The sequence below is a fragment of the Pelodiscus sinensis genome, chromosome 1, assembly GCF_049634645.1.
Source record: "Pelodiscus sinensis isolate JC-2024 chromosome 1, ASM4963464v1, whole genome shotgun sequence".
Lineage (NCBI taxonomy): Eukaryota > Metazoa > Chordata > Testudines > Trionychidae > Pelodiscus > Pelodiscus sinensis.
Genome location: NC_134711.1, coordinates 45,294,376 through 45,318,526, shown reverse-complemented (window position 1 = coordinate 45,318,526; position 24,151 = coordinate 45,294,376). Strand labels below are relative to the sequence as shown.

The 24,151-nt window shown below is 40.9% G+C and overlaps 1 protein-coding gene across 2 annotated transcripts in view; it reads right to left on the bottom strand.

The window, feature by feature from the left end:
- Positions 1-24,151, bottom strand: part of ASZ1 (ankyrin repeat, SAM and basic leucine zipper domain containing 1) — an 88,785-nt gene that overhangs the window by 7,293 nt on the left and 57,341 nt on the right. For both annotated transcript variants that reach the window (XM_014573333.3, XM_075929162.1), the window contains 6 exons: positions 22,692-22,803; positions 21,220-21,354; positions 18,202-18,326; positions 15,717-15,792; positions 14,098-14,154; positions 6,901-7,013 (listed from right to left, as the gene is read on the bottom strand). In XM_014573333.3, coding sequence (XP_014428819.3) covers positions 6,901-7,013; positions 14,098-14,154; positions 15,717-15,792; positions 18,202-18,326; positions 21,220-21,354; positions 22,692-22,803 — 618 coding nt within the window. The remainder of the gene's footprint in view (positions 1-6,900; positions 7,014-14,097; positions 14,155-15,716; positions 15,793-18,201; positions 18,327-21,219; positions 21,355-22,691; positions 22,804-24,151) is intronic.

Sequence of the window (24,151 nt, the reverse complement as noted above, 5' to 3'; positions counted from 1 at the left end):
TTCTGCAGAACAACTTGCTTTTAGAATAAAAAAACATGGATAATAATTGGACTTGATTCTCTTAAACTCATGCTACTTAAATTAAGCTATGAAGAAGAGTGCATATAGTGAGGTTGCAGCTGAGTTGGTCCCAAGGTACTAGAGAGACAAAGCGGGTGAGGTAAAAGACAGTTACCTGTTTCTATAACTGGTGTTTTTCAAGATGTTTTGCTCATGTCCATTCAATGTAAGTGAGGGCAAGCAATATGTCCAGAGACAGGAGGAGTTCACTGGCATGCTAACTGCAACATTACTGTTCTGAAGTCTGTATCCTCTTGGGCTTGTTGTAGAAGGGCATAGTGCATGACAAAGATGTGCACCAAAGACAACATTGTAGCCTTACAATGTCCAGGATAGGAACATATGCAAGGAAGACCACCAAGAAGGCTTGTGCTTGGGTTGAGCGAGCCCTATGAGCTGGGGTGTCTGAGTACCTGCCAGATGCCAGCATGTCCATATGCAGGAGGTTATCCATGGCCTGCTTTCCTTTATGGTGCGGTCCTGCGACTTCCATGGTGGGTGGCACCGGGGTGGACAAGATGTCCTGGGCTGCTTGTAAGGCTTCCAGCGTTGACAGCATCCAGAGCTGTCGGACACTGCTCTCAGACCATGCCAGGGAGTGAGAAGGGGATTCATACACTGAAGGGGGCTGAGCCTTCTGCTGGACAACAGCAGGGGAATCCACCGGCTTCAATGTTCTGGGCCTCTCCTTAGGCCTTAGAATGGGCATCTGGTGGCTTAGGCGGGGAAAGGCTCTGCCTTCCCAAGCTGCCAGCCTGGCCCTGCCCCCAGAACACCTACTCTAGGCGTACTGGGGGCAGAATGTTGCTTCCCCAGAGTGCCCATGCTCCCTGTGCTCTAGGGCAGGTCACACCACGCCGCCACTTTCCTTCCCTGCTGTTCCAGGGATGCTGGGCCGTGCGTTCTCTTCCCCTCCCCGTGGTGGTGGGGAAGGCGTGCACACTCAGCGTGCTGCTACTCCTCCTCCCCTCCCTGTGGTGGGGTGGGTCCTCAGCAGAGGGGTGGGGCTGGGGGCCTACCTCCCCAGCCCCAGCTGCACTGACTTCCCATGGACCTTGGATATTTGCCCTTGCCTTGCCTAGGCTTGCAGGGAGCCAGTGAGAGTGCCATGAGGCAGGAAGCACTGGGGTGCTGTGCACTGAAGCACTTGTGCTCATTGCCAAATCTGAGAGCTCACACACCAGAGCTAAGGTGGATTCCAAAGGAGGGCCTTGAAACAAACGTCCCTCTCCTTGGTAGGGGGCTTGAAGGATTTGCAAATGCAGCACTTAATACTTCGATGAGCCTCCCTAAGCATGACAAACAGTCGCAATGGGGGTCTCTTACTGGCAGAGTCAGATTACAACTGCAACAGAACTTGAAGCCCAGGGAATGAGGCATGCCCCAATATGAGGTTAAGTCCTACACTAACTACCTACTTAGGACAGTAAACTGACTAGTAATAGAACTATTTACCAGGAAATACGCAGAAGTTCAGCTAAGGAAATATGCAACAGCTGACACTGTAATGAGGTTCCAATGAGGGTGGAGGAGGCTGGAGGTGCCCTATACAGCACAGCATGCACCTATCACTCCAGAGGGCTCCTGAGCCAACTCCTCTACAGGTACTGCTAAGGGAAAATCTTCCATCACCAGTGCATGTGGCAAGTACACAACCTACACTGAATGGACACAAGCAATCACTCAGAGATTATATTTTTTTAGACCCACTTCTGTAGGTAAAACAGTAATAGGGATGTAGCCATGTTAGTCTGGTCTTGCTGAAACAAAAGACAGAACTATGCAGCACTTTAAAAACTAACAAGATGGTTTATTAGGTGATGAGCTTTCGTGGGCCAGACTCAGTTCCTTAGATCAAATTGTGGAAAAAAATTGGCATGATCATATATACCAAAGGGATACAAACAAAAAAAGTGAACACACATAAAATTGACAAATCAGATTTTAGCACAGAAGGGGGAGTTGGGGTGGGGGAGTTAGTGTCTATGAGATAATGATATTAGGGATGATAATTGCAGAAGCTATCTTTGTAATGGGTAAGATAATTAGCATCTTTGTTAAGGCCCATTCATAAAGTGTCAAATTTAAGCACGAATGACAGTTCTGAAGCTTCCCTTTGTAGTCTGGTGTTAAAGTCTCTTTGAAGCAGGATGCGTGTAGTAAGGTCATTGAAACAATGCCTAGTCTGGTTGAAATGGCAAGAAACTGTTTTTTCTTTGTGAAACTGTCTGATGTCTGTTTTGTGTGCATCGATTCTTTGGCAAAGAATTCTTTAATTTTTTAATTGGTAAGAGAAATAAGCTTTTGAGCTGCTCTTCTGTGTATGTTCAAAACCATTCAAGAGTCAATCTTTTATGACATTTCATACAAAAATATATAAGTGGTGAACTTTGGATTGCTGAAAATGCTGCATTTGGCTCTCGAGAATCCCTTAACATTGAGCTGCACAATTCTAAGAACTCGCTTGATGGAACTGCACCAGGAATGTACTCTGACAATGAGATTCAGCCCTGGAATGGAATTTGAATGTAGTCTGATGATTGGATCATCAATTTACCTGATATAAACCAGGTTTATCTAGGATGCAAGATGAAGACACTGGTCCATTTTTAGGCTCTAAAAAGAATATTGCCTCCATTAGGGATGTAAATGACTAGCTGAGTAGTCGCCTAGGCTTATCGGGTAGTTGAGTCCTACTTGACCACTTGCTTCCCTCCACCCCTTGCTGCCTTAAAAGCCGACTCCCCCCAGCACTGTCTCCATGGTGAAGGTGGGGGGGGGGGGGAAGGGGCAGGAGAGGCAGAGATGCAGTGGTCCTGGACCTACCCCTGCAGTGGCTCTGCATTTAAATGTAGCAAGAGCCTGGCAGCTCTTACTACATTTGAAATGCAGAGGCGTAGCCATCCTGGACTAGGTGAGAGCTGGGATTGCTCAATCCTGGCTCATGCCAAATCTGGGACCTACCCCCTCTGTGGATCTGAAGTTTAAAGGTAGTAGGAGCTAGGCTGACTGCATACTCAGCTCCTACTACAATTAAATTGCAGAGCTGCAGCGAGGATAGCTCCGGTTCACGCCTCCCCTTATCAATTAGTCATGTAGTTGATATAAATTGTATCAACTACACTATAAGTCAATTACCTGCTTCTTAACATCCTTAGTCTCCATATCACCATGCATCCTCCTAGTAGTCAATGAAGCTTTCGGTTAGTGTCGAGAATCCATCTTTGAAACTGCTTGTGCACCCATAGGCAACGTCTACAGTTTCTCTCTTCCGCAAAAGCCTATACAAATGAAGCACAGATTAGCATATTGCCACACTTCACTTGCATAATTAATTAGGAGCAGTTTTTTGCACAAGAGCCATTCTTCCTCCTTTTTTCAGGAAGAACGCCTCTTGCGCAAGAGGGGTTTTTTGTGCAAAAAGGCACTGTGTAGATGGTGCCTTTTGCGCAAAAATGGCTCCTAATTACTTATGCAAATGAAGTGCAGCAGTTATGCTAATCCGTGTATCATTTGCACAGGCTTTTGCGGAAGAGGGAAGTTGTGTAGACATAACCATAGTGTGCAGCTGTCAACCAGTCTACATGCCATGCCTTTATGCTGAATGCATTAAATGGCTCAGTCAGTATGAATCCTCTGATGAGCCATATGTTGTATGGATACAACATAATTGAATCATTAGGCGACTGGACAGGCATCAGGGGAAGTGATAATTCAGAATCTACAGGTCTCACATATCACACTCAAACCGGAAATGCTGGAACTTGATTCGTTGTCTTAGCACAGCTCAGCAATCACTATCCCAAACCCATCCATCTATCATGCTAAACCAAGCTGCCAGCCATCTGTTGTGTCAAAGGCCCAAATGAAAAACCTATCAGACAAATTCATGATGAATGGTAGAGGTTCCACTAGAGAGATGCCAATCGGCAATAGAGAGAGCCATTCCCTGCCACCAAGCCAGACAAAATTCTGAGTGATATTAGGAATGGAACTGCTGCTGGCTATGATAGTGCATTGTCAGGGTTCTTGAAGCACCTTGGGACTTGTGCTCATTCATGGTCTGTGCAGTTCTTCAAGCAAATGGTAAATAAGAAGCAACTTCCAAAGACATAACTATTTAGATATTAGCCCTGCCCAGATTTCCCTATGATGTTGTTGAAGCACGAAGAATAGCCTGCAGCTGCTGTCAGAAACAAGTCTCTTATAAATTACATGGCCATGCATGTACATGGCTTGATTTGCCATGCTGTTCATGGGCCCTTCTAAACCAACTTTGTATAGGCCAGACGACAGAGTCATTGTGCTGCTAGCCTTCATACCAGCAGCCAACAAGATTATCCTACAGCTGTACCCAAAGACAGACAATATCATCCACCACCGATGATGGTGGTCTATGGCCTGTAAACGTAGCTGAGGAGGTTGCTGTAAACTGGTGTGGTAAGCTCTGCCTCCAAGAAGAAGAAGAATGCACTTTGATTAGTTCCATTTCAAAGAAGTCTCTAGACCAAAGCATATCAATGAATGTTAATGAGCATCAGCAGGGTCCACAAGAAAAACTTAGTTTTTGACAGGCTAGAGCAAGGTATATTTATGCCCCAACTTGCTTCTATTTTAAGCACTCCCTCATGAAAGATGACTTGCTCTTTCTATTGTTTTATTACTGCTCTGAGGTGACATAGCATCTGAGACAAAGAGCTGTTTTACTGATTTGACATCAGTCAAGGTCACTGTATGTTGTCTGTGTCTATGTCTCCAAGTCTCTGTGGAATAGTTTGGTTCCCAAACCAGTCTAATTCAGGTAAGGTAGAGAATTATGCAGACTACTTTCCTCCCTGAAGGCCACTTAAATTACAACTATTGTTTTTGTGACTGTTCTGAAGGACTAGAAGTGGACATGTTCTTAACCTTTGGGAGCAGATTTGGTAGTCACTGTATTTTGCTTGAGGGACTGTCTGCTGAATTAGAGCAAGGCTGTTTAGAGACATTTCTGACCTGACTCTCACCCCTGACTTTGACTGTTCTACACAGGACTGAGGTGGGAGGGAGAAGCAGGAAGTGCAGAGTAGCTATGCTGATGAAGGCTGTGGGGTGGAATGAGGACACTATTAAAGTGAGATTTTTTTCAACTCCAATTCAAGCTACGTATAAGTGCAGATTAGAAAAAAATATATATAGAAAAAGGGGAACAGTCTTCAATTTTTTTTGTTTTTGCCTGCTCCATTTTATTCAGAAGTTCATAGAAGCTGGAAGAAGCCAGTCACAGAGATGCCAGCTGTAGCTGTTTCCCTGCTTCACTGGAGACAATTGAGAAAGCCTGCCAGTGCATATAATGGAAGAAAAAGCAAAAATACTGCATCCAGATAGGTAAGGAGGATCTCACACATTCAAAATAAGGATGTTAAGGACTAGTCGATTCCCCGCCTTGCTGCCAAAGTGGGGGGGAGGAGGGAAGAGAGGGTACTTCAAAGCTGCAGCAATGCACGGAGCCTGTACCCGGGCTCCATGAAGCACTGCCACTTTGAAACACTGCCGCAGCATTTCAAAGCAGCAGCGCCGCATGGAGCCCAGGGTCAGCTGGGGACTCCCTAGCTGACCTTGGGCTCCCTGTGGCATTTCTGCAGAACCTGGAGTCAGCCAGGGAGTTTCCAGCTGATCCCCGGACTCCGTGCGGAGCTGCTGTTTTGAAATCCCAGGCTCTAGTGTGGCATTTCAAAGAGCACAGAGCCTGGGGTCAGCTGGGGAGTCCCTAGCTGATCTCGGGTTCTGGGGAATACCGCTGACCCCAGGCTCCATGTGGCATTTCAAAGTGACAGCGCAGCATGGAGCCCGGGGTCAGTGGGGGACTGAGTCCCCCTGCTGACCCTGGGCTCCATAAGGGCACTTCTGGGGACTCTTACATTTCAAAGCTGGCACGCTGCGTGGAGCCCAGGGCCAGTGGGAAGTCCTGCTGACTTGGGGCTCCACGTGGGTACTTCCACTTTGAAATGCACAAGAGCTCTTGGGGACTCTTGTGCATTTCAAAGGGTAAGCACCCTCATGGAGCCCCGAGTCAGCTGTACTTCCCGCTGGCTCTGGGGGACACATGGAGTTCCGCATTCCTCCTTTGAATTGTACGAGAGTCCTAATGGGGGCTCTTGTACATTTCAAAGGAGGAATTCAGAAGTGCCTATCGACTAGTTGAGTAGTCGATGGAAAATCCATCAACTACTCGACTAGTAAATTACTAGTTTGGTAACATCCTTAATTTAAAATAATGGCAGAAAGTAAAAGTAACTTTGCCCTCAAAAAACACAGATCCCTATAGGCAGCTACATGGTCTGAATTACTTTAACACTGGATTAGACTACTTGTTCAGGTGTTTGCCAATATCCTTCAAAATTTAAGGTTCAATTGTGTTATAGGTTGAACCTCTCTAGTCTGGACCCTTGGGATTTGATCTGTGCCGATTCAGAGAATTTGCCGAATCAAGGGAAGTCAATATTGTCTATCTGCGTTACCAACACTTCCACTGCTTACTGGGCTTTTAGAAGACTTTTAGGGTAAATTAGAGATAAACAACAGCACAGAACACAGGGAGCCAGGACTGGTGAGTATAAACAAACTTTATGGGACCATGGGTAACTTTGCCACACCCATGATAAGTGGACATCTGGCTAGCTCAAATCATGCTGGACCATGGATGTTGCTGAACCAAAGAGTGCCAGAGTAGAGAGGCTCAACCTGTATTAGCACATGTAATGTGATTCACTTTTTCAAAAAATTACATCTGCATGTTATAGTAAACACTGCATCCATAGTCTAAAATATATATTTATGTAACTGAAAATTACATTTTACCTGAATTCTAAGTTCATCACTTCAGGTAATTCTTCAAATTTTACATCTTCCACCTGCAGCTCTTTAACAGCATCCAAGATTTTCTGTTGGTCTCTGGTATTTGTAATCCCGATCTAAATTAAAAAGTTACTTTAATTACATAATTGTGTAATGTTTACAACAGACAACAGAACTAAAAAAAGCTAAAAATCTAGTTTTTAAATTTTGGAACTACATAAAATATAATTATTTACACATACAACAGCACAAAATCTTTCATCATGGTGGATTCCAAACACTTTACAGACTTAAAAAAACCTTACAAAAAAAGTAAACTTAGGGTCACTTCCACTAACTCTACAGCATAGCCAAACTACTGAAGGTAAAATACAGCAACTGTTTAATAGTGCACCACACCACTATATAATTAGACTGGAAGTGAAGAATGCCTAATTGAAACTGCACAGGAAACATAGGTAGGCAGAATGTAATTACTTGCATTGGCACTTGGCCAAAATGGGATGTTTGTAAAAACTGCCACAGGATTTTCAATATCACAAATAACTAGGGCTTCTGTTTTAAGCGCCATCTGAGGCACCTCCAGCAGTAAAATGCTCCATATCATCATGCTGGTTCAGTATTAACTCCACAGAAAGAATGCCACCTAATGAATCATTAGTACCATTTCCTGTAGAACCTAGGTGTTCCTGATAGGTCTAATCAACTACTAACCTAACTCATCTTATCTTGTTAATTAAAAGTACATTAAAAATGACAAAGATCACAAAACTGTTTAGAGTAGAATTGCTACTAGCAACCTCTATATTTATCATAGTCTCTCCTTGCCAAGAAAATATTAACGTGATATCAAAAGAATATCCAAATGTGTGTGAGTCTACTATTACTTTACAGCAGGGGTCTCCAAACTACGGCCCGCGGGCCGGATGCGGCCCGCGAGGCCCTCTCATCCGGCCCTTGGAGACCTTTTTGTCTACGGAAAAAAAATTACGGAAATGTACGTGTATCCTGCCAAGATCAGCCGCCGCTTACGTGGACGTTATGTTTTTACCGAATTAAAATAGAGGCACGCAGTAGTGCGTTATGTTTTCCAACCGATCATTACATTGCAAAACCTTATTCGCTGCTTACTTTTTCTACTTCCGTTCAGTCAATAAGATGATATAACGCCATCTAGTGGCGGAGTTTTTAAATTGTTTGCTGCTGGTTCAAGACTTGATTATTTTGATCACAGTTTGCCAGTTGCAGTTGACTGTTGCGATGAGGAAGTGTTGGTGTCAATTAGCATCTGATTTCGAAACATGTTGCACTCTATTTTATTTAGTGATAATTTCCTTCGCGTAACAAATCTAAAGCCAGAAATGTCTGCTATTTTGGCATCCAGGAAACAATTTCACCATTCATACTAATACAGGTGTTCATGTGTAGTGTATCAATGTGTTATTAAATAATAACTGAATAAAATAATATTAAATAAATAATTAAAAACAACATCCATGTTTTGATTGTTTTTTATTTGGACCTCAAGTGTGTAGTCGGCCCCCGAACTGCTGTTTGATAGTTAATGCGGCCCTCGGGCTGAAAAGTTTGGAGACCCCTGCTTTACAGACTGCACTACTAATACTTTTGGATATCTGGAAAATAATGAAAATAACTTTATAAAGTAATTCCAGGTGGAGGGAGTCTAGTACCATCTGAGGTAGGGTCATGAGTCATTTTACCCTGTCTCAGGACAGGCAGTAGATGGATACTAATCATAGCAGTAGAGGTCTGAGTATCACAAAACTTACTACATGAGGCCACGTGACCAAGATGTTTGAGACAGGCTCTGGCCATTGCTGGGGGGAAGTTTTGAATGATGGTGGACATGGTCTGAAAGCGTTCTACTGGAAGATGTGCCCTTGCTTGCGTGTAATCCAGGACTGCTCCTATGCTCTGAACTGGGGAGAGTTGATGTGGTATTGTTGAGGAGAAGACCTAGATCGTGAACGTGCTGATTCAGAACACCTGAGTCTATACCTGGCTCTTGGAGCAATCCTTGATGAGCCTATCACTCAGGTACGGAAAAACCTGCATGTCATGTCTGCAGAGGAAGACTCCTACCACCATCATGCACTTCGTGAAAACGTGAGATGCTGAGCACAGGCCAAATGGGAGAACTGTGAACTGATAGTGCTGACTGTTTATCACAAATCTTATGTACTTCCTCTGGGAATGGTAAATTGCAACGTGGAACTAGGTGTCCCTTAAGTCAAGGGCGGTGTACCTGTTACTCAGATCCAGTGCAGGGATAATAGATGCCAGGAAGACCATGTGGAACTTGAACTTCTTTATGATTTGTTGAGATTGCACAAGTCTAGAATGGGCTGCAGGATGCCCTTGGCTTTCAGGATTAGTAAATCGTGGAAGTAAAACCCCAGCCCCAAATTCCAGAGGAACCTTCTCCACTGCTCCCAGAGACAGGATCTTGTGCACCTCCCGAAGCAGGGGTTGCTTGTGAGAAAGGTCCCTGAAAAGGGATGGGGGAGGGGAGGAAAATTCCATAGAATATCCTGTCTATACTGTGCACAGCACCCAGTGCCCTGTCGTAAAATGGGCCCATGCATAGTAAACATGGGATAGCCAGGATGAAAAAATAAAACAGGGTGGATCCAATACAGCCACTGGTACTATGTCCTCAAACGCACACTCAAAATTGCTGCTTATGGCTGAAAGTGGGTTTGGATTGGCCAGAGCCTTTTAGAGGTTTGCATCTGCAGCCCTTTCTATTTTACCGCCTAGATCCATCCTGCCTGTTGTGATATGGGTATGGGTGGAACTGGGACAAAGAGTGAAATGCCTACTCAGAGTACAAGGTGTATGCAGTCCCAATGACCTAAGTGTCATTCTAGAGTCCTGAAAGCTATGCAGCCTTTTATCAGTTTTTTTTAGTTGCTGGGGAAAAATCTTCCAGTGACGTACATGTACAGACACATAACTGGAAAGCACATAAACAAACTAGAAGAACTAGACCAGAGGTTGGCAACCTTTTCAAACCAAAGAGCCAAATTAATCAAAATTCAGAACAAAGTGGTCAATAAAGAGCCGTATAAAATGCCTATTTGCATGACGGAAGATATCACAGAATCATAGAATCATAGAATAATAGGACTGGAAGGGACCTCGAGAGGTCATCGAGTCCAGCCCCCCGCCCTCAAGGCAGGATCAAGCTCCGTCTACAAGGTAATATTATTGATAATTGACATAATGTACAAGGTATTATTGATAATTGACATAATATACAAGGTAATATTATTGATAATTGACATAATGATTAATAGCATAAATGAAACACTGTACTCACAGATTTTATTTAATGTGGCTTCTGCTGCTGCATCTTTTCGTACATTTCTTTGAAATGTACATCATAACTAATCAAATCCAACTTTGTGCATGCATTGTAGCTGTCTTCTGTCAATCTTATGGCAGGGGGCTGCAGATGTGAAGGTGCAGGAGTCTGGGTTGGAGAGTATGAGGGGATCGTAGCAGGAGATTGGGTGTATGATGGACTCAGGGCACAAGGTTGGCGTGTGTGGGGGTGCAGTAGAGTTATGATGCTGCAGTCAGATGGGGGCTGGGCCCCAAATGAGGGCTTGTTGGCCAGGCTTCATTTTGAAATAAAGTAAAATATTATGCCCAACACAAAAGGTTTCAATGCTGTCTTGATTTATGGCAGGAGTGGGGAACCCCTGGTGCTCCAGACACATAGTGGGAGGAAGGGCAGGAAGTTTAATAAGAACATAAGAATGGCCGTACTGGGTCAGACCAAAGGTCCTTTTAGCCCAGTATCCTGTCTACCGACAGTGGCTAGCACCAGGTGCCCCAGAGAGGGCGGACCGAAGACAATGATCAAGCGATTTGTCTCCTGCCATCTCTCTCCAGCCTCTGACAAACAGAGGCCAAGGACACCATTTTATCCCCTGGCTAATAGCCTTTTATGGACCTAACCTCCATGAAATTATCTAGCTTCTCTTTAAACTCTATTATAGTCCTAGCCTTCACAGCCTCCTCTGGCAAGGAGTTCCACAGGTTGACTACACGCTGTGTGAAGAAGAACTTTCTTTTATTTGTTTTAAACCTGCTACCCATTAATTTCATTTGGTGACCTCTAGTTCTTCTATTTAGGGAACTAATAAATAACTTTTCTTTATCGGCCCTCTCCACACCACTCATGATTTTATAGACCTCTATCATATCCCCCCTCAGTCTCCTTTTTTCTAAACTGAAAAGTCCCAGTCGCTTTAACTTCTCCTCATATGGGACCCGTTCCAAACCCCTAATCATTTTAGTTGCCCTTTTCCGAACCCTTTCCAAGGCCAAAATATCTTTTTTGAGGTGAGGAGACCACATCTGTACACAGTATTCCAGATGTGGCTGTACCATAGTTTTATACAGGGGCAGTAAGATATTCTGTGTCTTATTTTCTATCCCTTTCCTAATAATTCTTGGCATGCTATTTGCCTTTTTGACCGCCGCTGCACACTGCGTGGAAGTTTTCAGAGAACTGTCCACGATAACTCCAAGATCTCTTTTCTGATTTGTCGTAGCCAAATTAGCCCCCATCATACTTGTACATATAGTTGGGGTTATTTTTCCCCAATGTGCATTACTTTACACTTATCCACATTAAATTTCATTTGCCATTTTGCTGCCCAATCACTGAGTTTGGTGAGATCATCTTGGAGTCCCTCACAGTCTGCTTCTGTCTTGACTATCCTAAACAGTTTTGTATCATCTGCAAACTTTACTACCTCACTGCTTACCCCTTTCTCCAGATAATTTACGAATAAGTTGAAAAGGATTGGTCCCAGGACTGACCCTTGGGGGACACCACTACTTACCCCTCTCCAATCTGAAAAGTTACCATTTATTCCTACCCTTTGTTTCCTGTCTTTTAACCAGTTCTCAATCCTAGAAAGGACCTTTTCCTCTTATCCCATCGCCATGTAATTTACACAAGAGCCTTTGGTGAGGGACCTTGTCAAAGGCTTTCTGAAAATCCAAGTATACTATATCTACTGGATCCCCCTTATCCTCATGCTTGTTAACCCCTTCAAAGAACTCTAATTGATTAGTAAGACTTGATTTCCCTTTACAGAAACCTGGTTGACTTTTGTCCAACAAATTATGTTCTTCTACATGCTTCACAATTTTATTCTTTACTATTGTTTCAACTAATTTGCCCGGTACTGAAGTTAGACTTACCGGTCTGTAATTGCCAGGATTGCCTCTAGAGCTCTTTTTAAATATTGGTGTCACGTTGGCTACCTTCCAGTCATTAAGTACGGAAGCCGATTTAAAGGATAGGTTACAAACTACAGATAACAGCTCAGCAATTTCCCATTTGAGTTCTTTTAGAACCCTTGGATGAATGCCATCCGGTCCCGGAGATTTGTTAACATTAAGTTTTTCTATTTGTTCCAAAACCTCCTCTAATGACACTTCAATCCGGGACAGTTCCTCAGATTCACCACCCACAAAGGACGGTGCAGATTCGGGAATCTCCCCAACATCCTCAGCCGTGAAGACTGAAGCAAAGAAATCATTTAGTTGCTCTGCAATGGCTTTATCGTCCTTGATTGCTCCTTTTATAGCTTGATCATCTAGGGGACCCACAGGCTTTTTAGCAGGCTTCCTGCTTCTAATGTACTTAAACATTTTGTTATTTCTTTTTGAGTTTTTGGCTAGCTGTTCCTCAAAATCTTTTTTTGCTTTTCTTATTACATTTTTACACTTGATTTGACAGTGTTTATGTTCTTTTCTATTTATCTCACTAGGATTGGACTTCCACACTTCTTAAAAGATTCCTTTTTGTCCCTCACTGCTTCTTTTACATGGTGGTTAAGCCACGGTGACACTGTTTTAGGTCTCTTGCTATGTTTTTTAATTTTGGGTATACATTTAAGTTGGGCCTCTATTATGGTGTCTTTAAAAAGTTTCTATGCAGCTTTCAGGGATTTGCCTCTGGTCACTGTGCCTTTTAATTTCTGTTTAACTAACCTCCTCATTTTTGTGTAATTCCCCTTTTTGAAATTAAATGCCAGGGTGCTGGACGGCTGAGGTGTTCTTCCCACCACAGGAATGTTGAATGTTATTATATTATGGTCACTATTCCCAAGTGGTCCTGTAACGGTTATTTCCTGGACCAGGGAATGGCTCACTTGATTACCTGTTCTGTTCATTCCCTCTGGAGTACCTGGCATTGGCCACTGTCAGAAGATAGGATATTGGACTAGATGGATTTTTGGGCTGCCCCAATATAACCATTCATACGTTATTATGTTTATTGGAATATGCGCCCAAGTGCTTGTTTGAAGAACCACTTAAATTACAAATTGACACTGTGTTGTATGTTGTAACTGGATCAGGAAACTATCATGTAGACACTGAGTGCTTTAACTGAGTTGTAAATGAAAAGTAGATAAGCCCCGGAAGTCAAGAGATCTTTGTTCCAACTCTTGGCTTTTCCATTGACTCTAACTTGGACAAGTCAATTATTTCTGAAAACTTTAGTTTATAATGGGGTTTTGAGTTAGATTTCTTGCATGTCCACTGAAGACAGCATTATCCCACAGGTATAAATGAAGGCACAATTTGGCCCACACTGTTTTTATAATTGGTGATTGCAGAAAAGTAGAAAATAACCTAGACTCCAATGTAGATCCCATGTTGATTTTACAAATCTGGCGAAGCATTTAACAATCACAATTTAAAAAGACTAATAATAAGCTTATAAATAAAGCATTAACAGTATACATACATACTACTTTTATCTTTTAAAAACAGGATTGATTTATGACTGGACAAATAACCTAAAATGAAGCAATGGTAACAATAATTGCATTAGATTGGCCTCGTACTCTAGGATGAGCCTCCCCACAGATTAATTTTTGAAATGCCAAGATTCTGAAATCAAGTAAGTAGAGCCCTATCTAATTCATATTCAATTTTGGTCAATTTCACTGTCATAGGATTTTAAAAATAGTAAAGTTCATGATTTCAGCTAGTTAAATCTCAGATTTGTATCATCAGATTTGTGAGAGAAAAAGTTATTGCTCTTATTTTTCCCCTCTAAAAATTTGCATGAAGACATATCAACAAACAAAAGAATATAAATTAAGTGAAAATAAATTAAAAAGAGTTTTAAAGTAGTAAACTAACCTGGGTAAAATCATCTTTTTTCATGGTCAAAAGCTGTCTTAAAGCTATATCTTTTTCCTGCATGAAACAAAAAGTTTTCACTTAACAAATATGGAATTTTAGAAGAAAGATTATAAAGAAAAAAGTGAGAAATGTAGCTATACAGGTCAATTACTAAAGGAGCATTGTAAAATTTCTCACATGTATTTATAATACAAAGATATCTAATGCCTCAATTCCGAAGAAGTTTTAATTGCTGTATAGTAATGGTAAGAGGAACACCCGTGCTCTGACCAGCCAATGAGACCACAGAGGCCCTGCCTCCCACTCCTACTCTGACTTACCAATGTGGCTATGGGGGATCCATGACCCAGATATGCTTTTCCAAAGCCACTACAGCAGGAGGTGGGGGGCTGTATGTATGTGTGGGGAGGAGCTGCCCAAGATACTTTTGCAGAACTAGTGTTTGAGTGGTCTGGAAAAGAGGATGGAGTGTCTGTGATAGCCAGGAAGCAGCCTTTTGACTTTATGAGTCTCACAAAGGAAGGCTAATGCAAGACTATGGTTACTCTTTATAAATACATCAAGCTAAATGCTAGAGAAGGCGAAGTGCTATATAAACTATAGGTCAGTGTTGGTACAAGAATAAGTGGGTGTAAACTAGTCATGACCAAATTCAAGCTGGACTTTAGAAAAAAGAGAGGGGTGAGTTTCTAGAACAGCCTCCCAAGGAAAGCAGTAGGAGGTAAATAACTCAATTAGATTTAAGTGCACACTAGACAATGAGTTGGACTGTTTGATGGGGTTCCTTGTAATGTAGAAAAACAGGGTTCAATTCCCAGTTGTCTTATGGTCCTAATGCTCAAGCTTCAGGGTTTAAATTAGCCACCAATATATGTGAGGAAGGGATGTCTCCCTCAATACATAAAGAGAGATACTTAGGCACATGGGTGCATTTAATCTTCTTCCACTAGGTATCAGGGCTGGTCATGGCTGCAGATGGGACACTTGAGTAGAATGCTCCGGGCTCTGATGTGGCACTGAGAATCCTCTCTTTCAGGTGCTTGGCTGTCTTGTTCAGTCTAACTCATATGCTTAGAGTCTAACTGATGACCATGTGAGGTCAGGAAGGAATTTTCCCCCATGCTCAACTGGCAGTGAGCTTTGAGGTTTTTAACTTCTTCTTCAGCATGAAATGTGGGGCAATCACCAGGATTTATCAAAGAGTTCCTTGTCACTGCAAGGCCCTCTGGTATTGCAACTTGGTCTCCCCAAATTCCTGTGGCACATAATAGTCTAGTATACTTTGGGCTATAATATTTTTGTCTAATTCTGATTGTTTTATTAAGTATGGCAGTACTGGATGAGGCTGGTGACCTGTGATATACAGGAGGTCAGCCTAAATATCTGGAGGTCCCCTTTGGCCTTAAAATCTATTTCTATGATGTAGACAAATTTTACATGTAACATTTCAAATACATTTATTTGAAAGTAGAATAGGAAAACTGTATTAAAATGTGACCTGACAAAGGTACACAATCGGACACTGAAAAAAATCTAAAGGTCATAGTAGTCTGCTGCACATTTAATAATTTACAAACAATTTTTTTAAATATGCAGTTTTACTACATCAATCTTACCTTTAATAACTCTGTTATGTGTTCTAGACCAAGACCATGTAAAAATACTTCTAGGTCACCAAACGCTGCATAGGAACTATATATATAAATGCACAAGTCACAAAAAGAAAAAAAAAAAACAGTGGCAAATTTATTTTTCATAAATAAAGCATACGTCTAAACTGTAATAGGCAAAACATGAACACACACAGGCATGTGTGTCAAAAAGTGATATACATTTCTAGGCAAAGTGCTTCATTAAACTAATTAAAGCTGTAAATTAGTACAAATACTTTAAATAAAAAAATGTTAAATCGTAATTTTAAAAATCAAATGGGTGCAGGTAGGAAATTCAAAGTTAAGGTTACTATTTCATAAACTCCCAATAATATTGGAAATACGATAATGCAGTTATAGCAACAAGGAGTCCTGTGGCACCTTATAGACTCACAGATCTATAAGGTGCCACAGGACTCCTTGTCGCTTTTGCAGATCCAGACTAACACGGCTACCCCTCTAATGCAGTTATAGTATATCAGAATACTTTAACTCTGTCCTCTAGTCACCAGCTACCCTTTATGCAAGGTAGATATGTTCATGACAAGCATCACAGATTTTAAAAATTTTAGATCTATAAGAAGAAAGATAAGCACACGTAGACATCTGAAACAACATCTATCTTGGTTTAAGCAGCAGAGAAGTAGTTGAATCCCTATGTATTATCTCTGCAAGGAGACCACTGTGGAAAGTAAAGTTTAAAATGGCTGCAAATTTTCCAACACCCAGTTTAAGGAAAAATATTAAGGAACTGAGATTGGAGTTAGACAGGTTTCAGATGGCTGCATGAGGTATATAATGACTCCTTGTTTTTCTATACCTTCCATCCCACTTTATCAACCTAGTTTACCAGCATCAGTTAATTATACTTCATAACCGCAATTATGCAGTTACTCTTGTTATTCCAGATAAGTAAATGAAAGCAGACACAATAGAGGCTTGATTTTAAGAGATGCCGATCACTTACAACTGCAACTGAAGTCAATAGGAACTCCACTGTGCTCTGTATCTCTGAGAATAAAACGAGTAGTCCTGTAGCACCTTAGAGACTAACAATATTTAGTATCGTGGGCAAAACTCATATCCTCAGATGAATGGAGAAAAAAGAGACTCATCTGAGGAAGTGGGCTTTGCCCATGAAAGAGAGTGAGCGAGCGTCTCTCTAAAGTTCTATAGAGCTACAGGCTAACACTGCTACCCCTCAAACTTTTTTTCCTCTGAGAATGAGACTATAATTGACTCGTTTAAAAATCACAGTCTGTAAAAAGTACAGGAAAAGAAACAAGGCCTTCAGGAATAGATGCAGGCCCTAGCTACACTAGGTTTGTACACGGATACAAACTTTCAGTGCTGATGTGCTGCAGTGGAGCAAGGCAGACCTTTCACTAATCCAATTTAGTAAACTGCACCAACGAAAGCTCCATTTTGCACTAGTACAGCATTGCAAACTATAATGTAGATAGGATCTAGCCACATTAGTACAGTTCTACCACCCAAGTTCTTTCTAAGATGTGCGCTTGTATGGCGCGCAGAGGAAATTTCAACCCTGCCCACCTCCTAAGCAGAGCTGTGCAGCAGTGTGCCAGTGGAAGGTGAGCTGCTGCTGTTAGGGGTGGCGGTGGGTGAGTGAGGGCTCAGATGGGCAGCTCTTTGCTGTCCCTGACTCACCAGGGCTGGAGCCATGGCCATGTAGTGACTGCCTGCCTGTTCTGGAGGCCAGGGCTGCATACTGGACGGTGGCGGCTGCTTTGGTAGTCGAGCCAAGGCTGGAGCCATGTAGTGGCTGCTCCTGGGGTTTGGTTGGGGCCTTATTTTGCCTAAAAAGCTTTCAAGTGATGATTGGAATAGGGCTCTTTTCTATGTATATTTTACTGTCTTGTTTTTGTGCAAAGTATAATGTATAGGTTTGTTTTTGACCAAAGGCTCTTTAATTGCAGCTACACAATTACTGAAAAACCATCATCTAACATCCCTAATAGAACAACTGTTTTATACTGTTTTATACAGATCAGAAGAAACCTCAATCTTTAAAGAATTAGCCACTCTCAATAAAAATCCTTAACATTATCAGATGGAGAAGACAACAATCAGGTCACATTCTCCAGAGACGGTAGGAAAAAAGTTAATTGTGTACATGGTGTTCCAGTGACCTCTGCTGAAAACTTGGAAGCATGCACGCTATGTAAAACAACATGAGTTTCTATAGTCAGGTACCTATATATAAGGAAATACAAAAATTAACATGGGTTTCAGTGTTTCATAATGAGGTTTCAGTTTCTAATTTTTATAAATTATTACATTATATGTAATCGTAAAAAGGTCCAAAAATAGACACTATAAATTGTTCTGCACTATTTAATGATAATCATGTTTACACCCCGAAAGTATTAATAATATTAAATTAAATAATATTAAAATTAAATAGCATTAGGTTTTTTTCCTTTTTTACCTAACTCTATGATCTCTAATTGCATCAGGGACCGCTTTCAAGAGTTTGTGGATAGCTTCTTCTTTAAGCAGGTTCTGGAACTTCCCATGCAAGGGATTTGCAGTCAAAGAAAGTAAGCTAAAAAGCTTAAAAAAACATAAAAACCCATTAGTTAATATTCAGTTTAGGAAAAGAAAAGTATAGTAACGTCCTATTGAATTAAATTAGCACAAGATTAATTAAATGCACAATGAAAATTTAAATAGTAAAAAGATGGAGAAATTATTCCATAGTCTACTACCTGGTGAGAATAATTCACACAAGTCATCTGATACTTTCAAAAGAAAACATCTGTGATAAGATAAGTCTAGAACCTTATATCTCCTTAGGCTAGGTCTACACTGCACTCTAAACTCGATATGCAAATTGTGTAGCTTATTTCGAAACAGGCTATTTTGAAATTTGGTGCTGTCTACACACCAAATTTCGAAATAAAGTGCTATTTTCAGACATCCCTTAACCCTCGAGGAACGAGAGTTACCGGGATGCTGAAATAGCGCGCATGTTATTTCGAAATAATGGGGGGCTTGTGAAGACGGGGGGATCTGAAATAACTCTGATGTGTAGACATACCTTAAGAGTGTGGATGTTACTAAACTAACCACATTCCAATGTAATACTGAACAAGAATAATCAATAGTGAAGCAACAACTTGTATAGCGTGAAGCTAAATTTAAAAAAACATTCTGATGTGAAATGTTAAAGGCTGAAAGAGGTCATACAGTAACTAAAATTAATTAAATATTTATTTTTGGTTTGAAGACACAGAGTTATTCACTCCCAAGTAAAATCTCTGAAGAATAACGTCATATATGCATTTGTAACTTATTTTTGTATCAAAGACATAAGAATGACTATGTAGGAATATGACAAAGACACAGATTCTACAGACATTCCAACCAAAACAATGGATTTTGTACTTGCATGTTCTTTATAACTAATTAATCAAAGAAAAATACTACTTTTCTTTTTGCCTGCTGATTCAATCTCTCATGTAAAAAACATCCAAACAATTTTCACTAGATAGCAGAGTTTATTTTTCTGGCCCTATTGGCAGTAGTAAAATTGACAGTCAGGGAACACATCACTCTAGTCTGCCTTCAGCGACAATGATCCAAGTAGTGATAGAGATGCAGCCATGTTAGTCTGGTCTAGCTGAAACAAAAGACAGAACTATGTAGCACTTTAAAGACACTTTAAACCATCTTGTTAGTCTTTAAAGTGCTACATAGTTCTGTCTTTTGTTTCAATGATCCAAGTAGTCTTCCTGAACTACCAATAAAGCTATGATTTCAGAAACAAAGGGCAAAGCTAATGTTAAACCAAAAACACCTGGAAAAAATTAGCAGGGAAAAGCTTTCAAACACATAATTAGTAGTGCATTCCTTCAAAGATGGGTTGCTGTGTGGGGAAAATACTCAGTTTGTGCTCATTTTATGCTTTTTTATGAGGTACAAAAAAGGCCTGACATCCTGATAAGTGATTCCCCTACTTGACAAAGAAATTTAGTTCTGCTTTTTTATGACAACATCAGAAGGAAAGTACCTCTTTGCTCTTTATCAAGTTCACTGATATAATATGCCTGCATGACTATAATCTTAATGAAGGCTCAGAGTGGTAGCTGTGTTAGTTTTTAAAGACAGTGAGTGGTCCTGTGGCACCTTTGAGACTAACAAAAAATTTACCCATGAAAGTTCATGATGCTATATATTTTTGTTAGTATCTAAGGGTATGTCTACACTACCCCGCTAGTTCGAACTACCGGGGGTAATGTAGTCATCCGCAATTGCAAATGAAGCCCGGGATTTGAATTTCCCGGGCTTCATTTGCATGAAGCTGGCCGGCTCCATTTTTAAATGCCGGCTAGTTCGAACCCCGTGCTGCGCGGCTACACGTGGCACGGGCTAGATAGTTCGAACTACGTAGCCATTCCGATCTATCTGTATGCCTCGTTCCACGAGGCGTACAGATAGTTCGGAACAACTACGTAGTTCGAACTATCTAGCCCGTGCCGCGTGTAGCCGCGCGGCACGGGGTTCGCACTAGCCGGCTTTTAAAAATGGCGGAGCCAGCCAGCTTCATGCAAATGAAGCCCGGGAAATTCAAATCCCGGGCTTCATTAGCACGTTCGGTATGCATACATTACCCCGCTAGTTCGAACTAGCGGGGTAGTGTAGACATACCCTAAGTTACCCCGGGACTACTAATTATCCTAATGAAGGATGAGGAAGAGACTGAAGAGCCAATGGAAAAGTTTCACAATTCTAATAGTGAACCTCCTGTACGTGTGTCTGGTCTTCAGGAAGTAAGCATCTTCCTAGGTATTTTTGGTGAGAGATATTACTATTGTGCCAATCTTTGTGAGCTGCACAAAGATCCTGCATGGCCTTTGTAAAATGATACTATTTAGAGATTTCCTATCCAAGATATTTTTTCTTTGCTGGCTCCTTACACACAAACTGAATACTACTTTTTAAGGGGTGGTCAGAGGAAAGGCTGCCTCCTTTGACTTGACCAATACATTTTTTCAACAGTTCTTACTGGCAATCTGCTCTTCAAATTTTGTATTATTCCTTTGGTGGGGAGTTTAATTTAGCCATTTCTCAAAAAGTTGATTAGAAAAAGTCGATTAATACATTTTTCAAACGATTCACCCTAAAATAATTCTAACCAAGGATCTATGTTAAAATTATGCTGGAAATCTAAGTACACATAAGCAAAGAAATTCTTAAGAAAGTTCCCATAGCAACATTAACTTTGCAATACATGCATTGCAAAACATTACATGCAATACATGTAATAACTTTTAAAGCATTATGTATACCAGCAGCATAGCACTGAATAATATTAATACATACTGAATATATGATCTAGTATATGTTTAAGTGCCTACATTAATATTGGTCTGGAAAGCTGTTCAACTAATGAAAATGAATCTTTCAGAAAAAAAGAGAAATAGACCTTAGTGGAGAACAGTACCTCTGAATGTTTACTGTTTTTTGCAATCTCTCCAGCTGTCTTTCCATCTTTGGTTTGTAGAATTTTATCAGCTCCAAGTTCAAGCAACTTCAAGACTACCTTCTTATGCCCTTGGCGAGATGCCCATGTCAGTGCCTATATTTAAAACATTTTGTTTTACTTGGTAGAATAAGTTTAAAAAACAAGACAAAAACAGAGTTTACTTATTTGAGTAAAACAAAATAAGATAATTTGTGGGAAAGGTAACTCCACCAGCTAATCATGATGATACCATGCAATTTCATTTTATTACACTAACCTAATTATTGTTTGGAAGATGGCCAGAAAGAAAACAGTTCACTGAAAATGACAAACATGTATATCATGTCAAATTCTTTAAACATTAATTCAAAAATTAAAGGGAAAATTTAAATATGAATGACAAAAGTTTTCAACACATGAAAACTAAGTTCTAACTCTGACTTTTCTTACTCTTCTTTAACACACAGAGAGGTATGTTCCCCTCCCCTGCCACCACACTAAATGACAAATGTATTCAACAGACTGTTTTAGCATCTTCTAAATTCTATAATTTTGCTTTATTTAAACATTAATAACAAATTTCTCACCTTACATTACAGTTTGTAGAATGTTTTAAATACAGGAACATAATGGCAAACAAGGAAGCAGTAAGTTGCCTGTGTAATTCTGAAATCCCATTCTGAGTAATTCTCAAGGCTTTGGAGCTACCATGACACCTCATAAAAGGAACTTAGATGTGATCACAACCAGGGGTGTTGAAATGTGAATATTTGTAGGGGGGCACTTTAAACATCAGCCCTCCAACCAGCTCTACTGTTTCCCCCCATTCATCCCACTGCATCCCTGGTTCCACTGCCTCCAGTCCCCTATGACCTGAACTCCCTTCTACAGCACTCCAATTCCAAACACTTACTGGAAGCCAGGTTCCCCATCCCCCTCTGGCAGAGATAGGCTGTCAGCTCAGCTTCCCTGCTCTAGACGTCATCTAGTAGGGTTCAGCAGGAGCATTAGCTACAGTGCTTCTCATCCTTTCATCCACTCTCAGCCAGATTCCCACCGTGACAGAAAGGGGAGGGTGGGAGAAGGATGGATTCAGGTGAAAGGGTGGGGCAGAAACTGAGGGCAGTGAGAGAGAGGATTACTGGAAGTATGCCCTTACTTGCCCCCCTATCTTGTGCATGCTCCTGATGACAATAGATGATAGACAGATGAGAGATATGGTAAGAAAAGAGAAAAAAGTCAAAGCTGTTATTGCAGGTGCAATGTTAAGGAATAATCTCCTCTGATTCGGAAAAAGCTGTGAGTGGTGCCAGACTGAGTTCCAGAAAAATCTGCAAGGTGGAGCACTAGAGTGAAAGGTATTTCTAAGGAACAAGTAATAAAAACAAACCAATGTGAAAATAAACACCTAATTTGGGGTTATATATAGTATATACAAGTAACTTGCTTACTGTATAACCATTTTCATCCTGGGCATTTATTTGTGATCCATAAGCAACAAGAACAGCAACAACCTGAGGGTGTCCTTCTCGAGATGCATACATAAGTGGAGTCATTTGTTTCCTGGAGGAGAGGGGGGAGGAGGAGAGAAAAAGGAATTTTTGTTAAAATAACAAACAGATAAAATATCAGCTTTATGGCCTTGATTCAACAGAACGCTGGAAGCATGAACTTAATGGGATTTAAGATTGCATTTAAGTTTAGAGTGAATGGGTGCTTAACTTTAAGCACATATATTTCAGTCATTTCAGATTTGCTGAATTGGGCCTATATTCCCAAAGAGCAATTTTAATGTGCATCTTGTCAAGTGGCTACTGCACTGCAATCAAAAGACCAAAAATCAATAAGTACAAAATCTGTATTATATTCCTAGATTAAAAAAAAAGATACTCAAGATACACTTAAGATCACTACAGTAGACTTCCGATAATCCGGAACCTATGGGACCTAGGTGGTGCTGGATTATCAGATATGTCGGCCTATCAGGAGGTACTATAAGATGGTTATATATATACACTGTATACATTATATACTGTATATAAAGTGTTCTTAACCCTTTTTATTGTACATACTGTATACAGTATACTGTAATGTTTTTTTTTTCAGCCTTTTACCCTTTTTGCTCAGTTCAGCTGCTGCCGCTGTTACCTTGTGACTCATTTTTTGCCGAAGCTCACTCACTAGGCTCTTGCCATTTTGATGCCGGACTATCAGGAGTGCCGGACTATTGGAGTTTTACTGTACTATGTATCAGCAATATAGAGCATAATATATTAGAGATGTTGTAATGAATCCAAAATCAACCATTATAAACCATATAAATTCAGAATGAAGGTTAAATTCATAGGAAATACAAACATGCCAAAGAATGGAATGCAGTTGGAGGAACCAAATAACTTTAACTCTTCCCTTTAGTAACACCACGCAATAACTTTGTGAGTAAAGCATTATAGTGTTTGTGACAAATCAGATGAAAATCTATTGTGGTGTCACAAACGGGCATAAAATAGCTCCTCCATCTGGTCTGGAGTCAAAATGCTACACTCAACTGACTGGCCTAAAGTTCAAGCCCTCTCCCAGAGCAGAGTTTAACCTTTATTTCACCTGAACAGGATCACTGCCCCATTATGACGACATTTTAAATTGTTTAAACAGTTAACTTTTAAAATGGTATTTATATCCTGGTCTTCAGTGGGATTTCACAGGACAATTTGTTTTTTTCAACAAGTTTGTGAGCTGCAAGAACCTGAAGAGGCCAAAATACTTCACTAGGAATACAGATCCCAAATCCTTGGGGACAGATGCCCTTTCTCTACCTTTTCCCTTTCTGGGAAATGTGACTGAGAAAATAAAAAGGGAGCAGATAGAAGTCATACTGATAACTCCCCCTATTTGCCAAGGCAACTGTGGT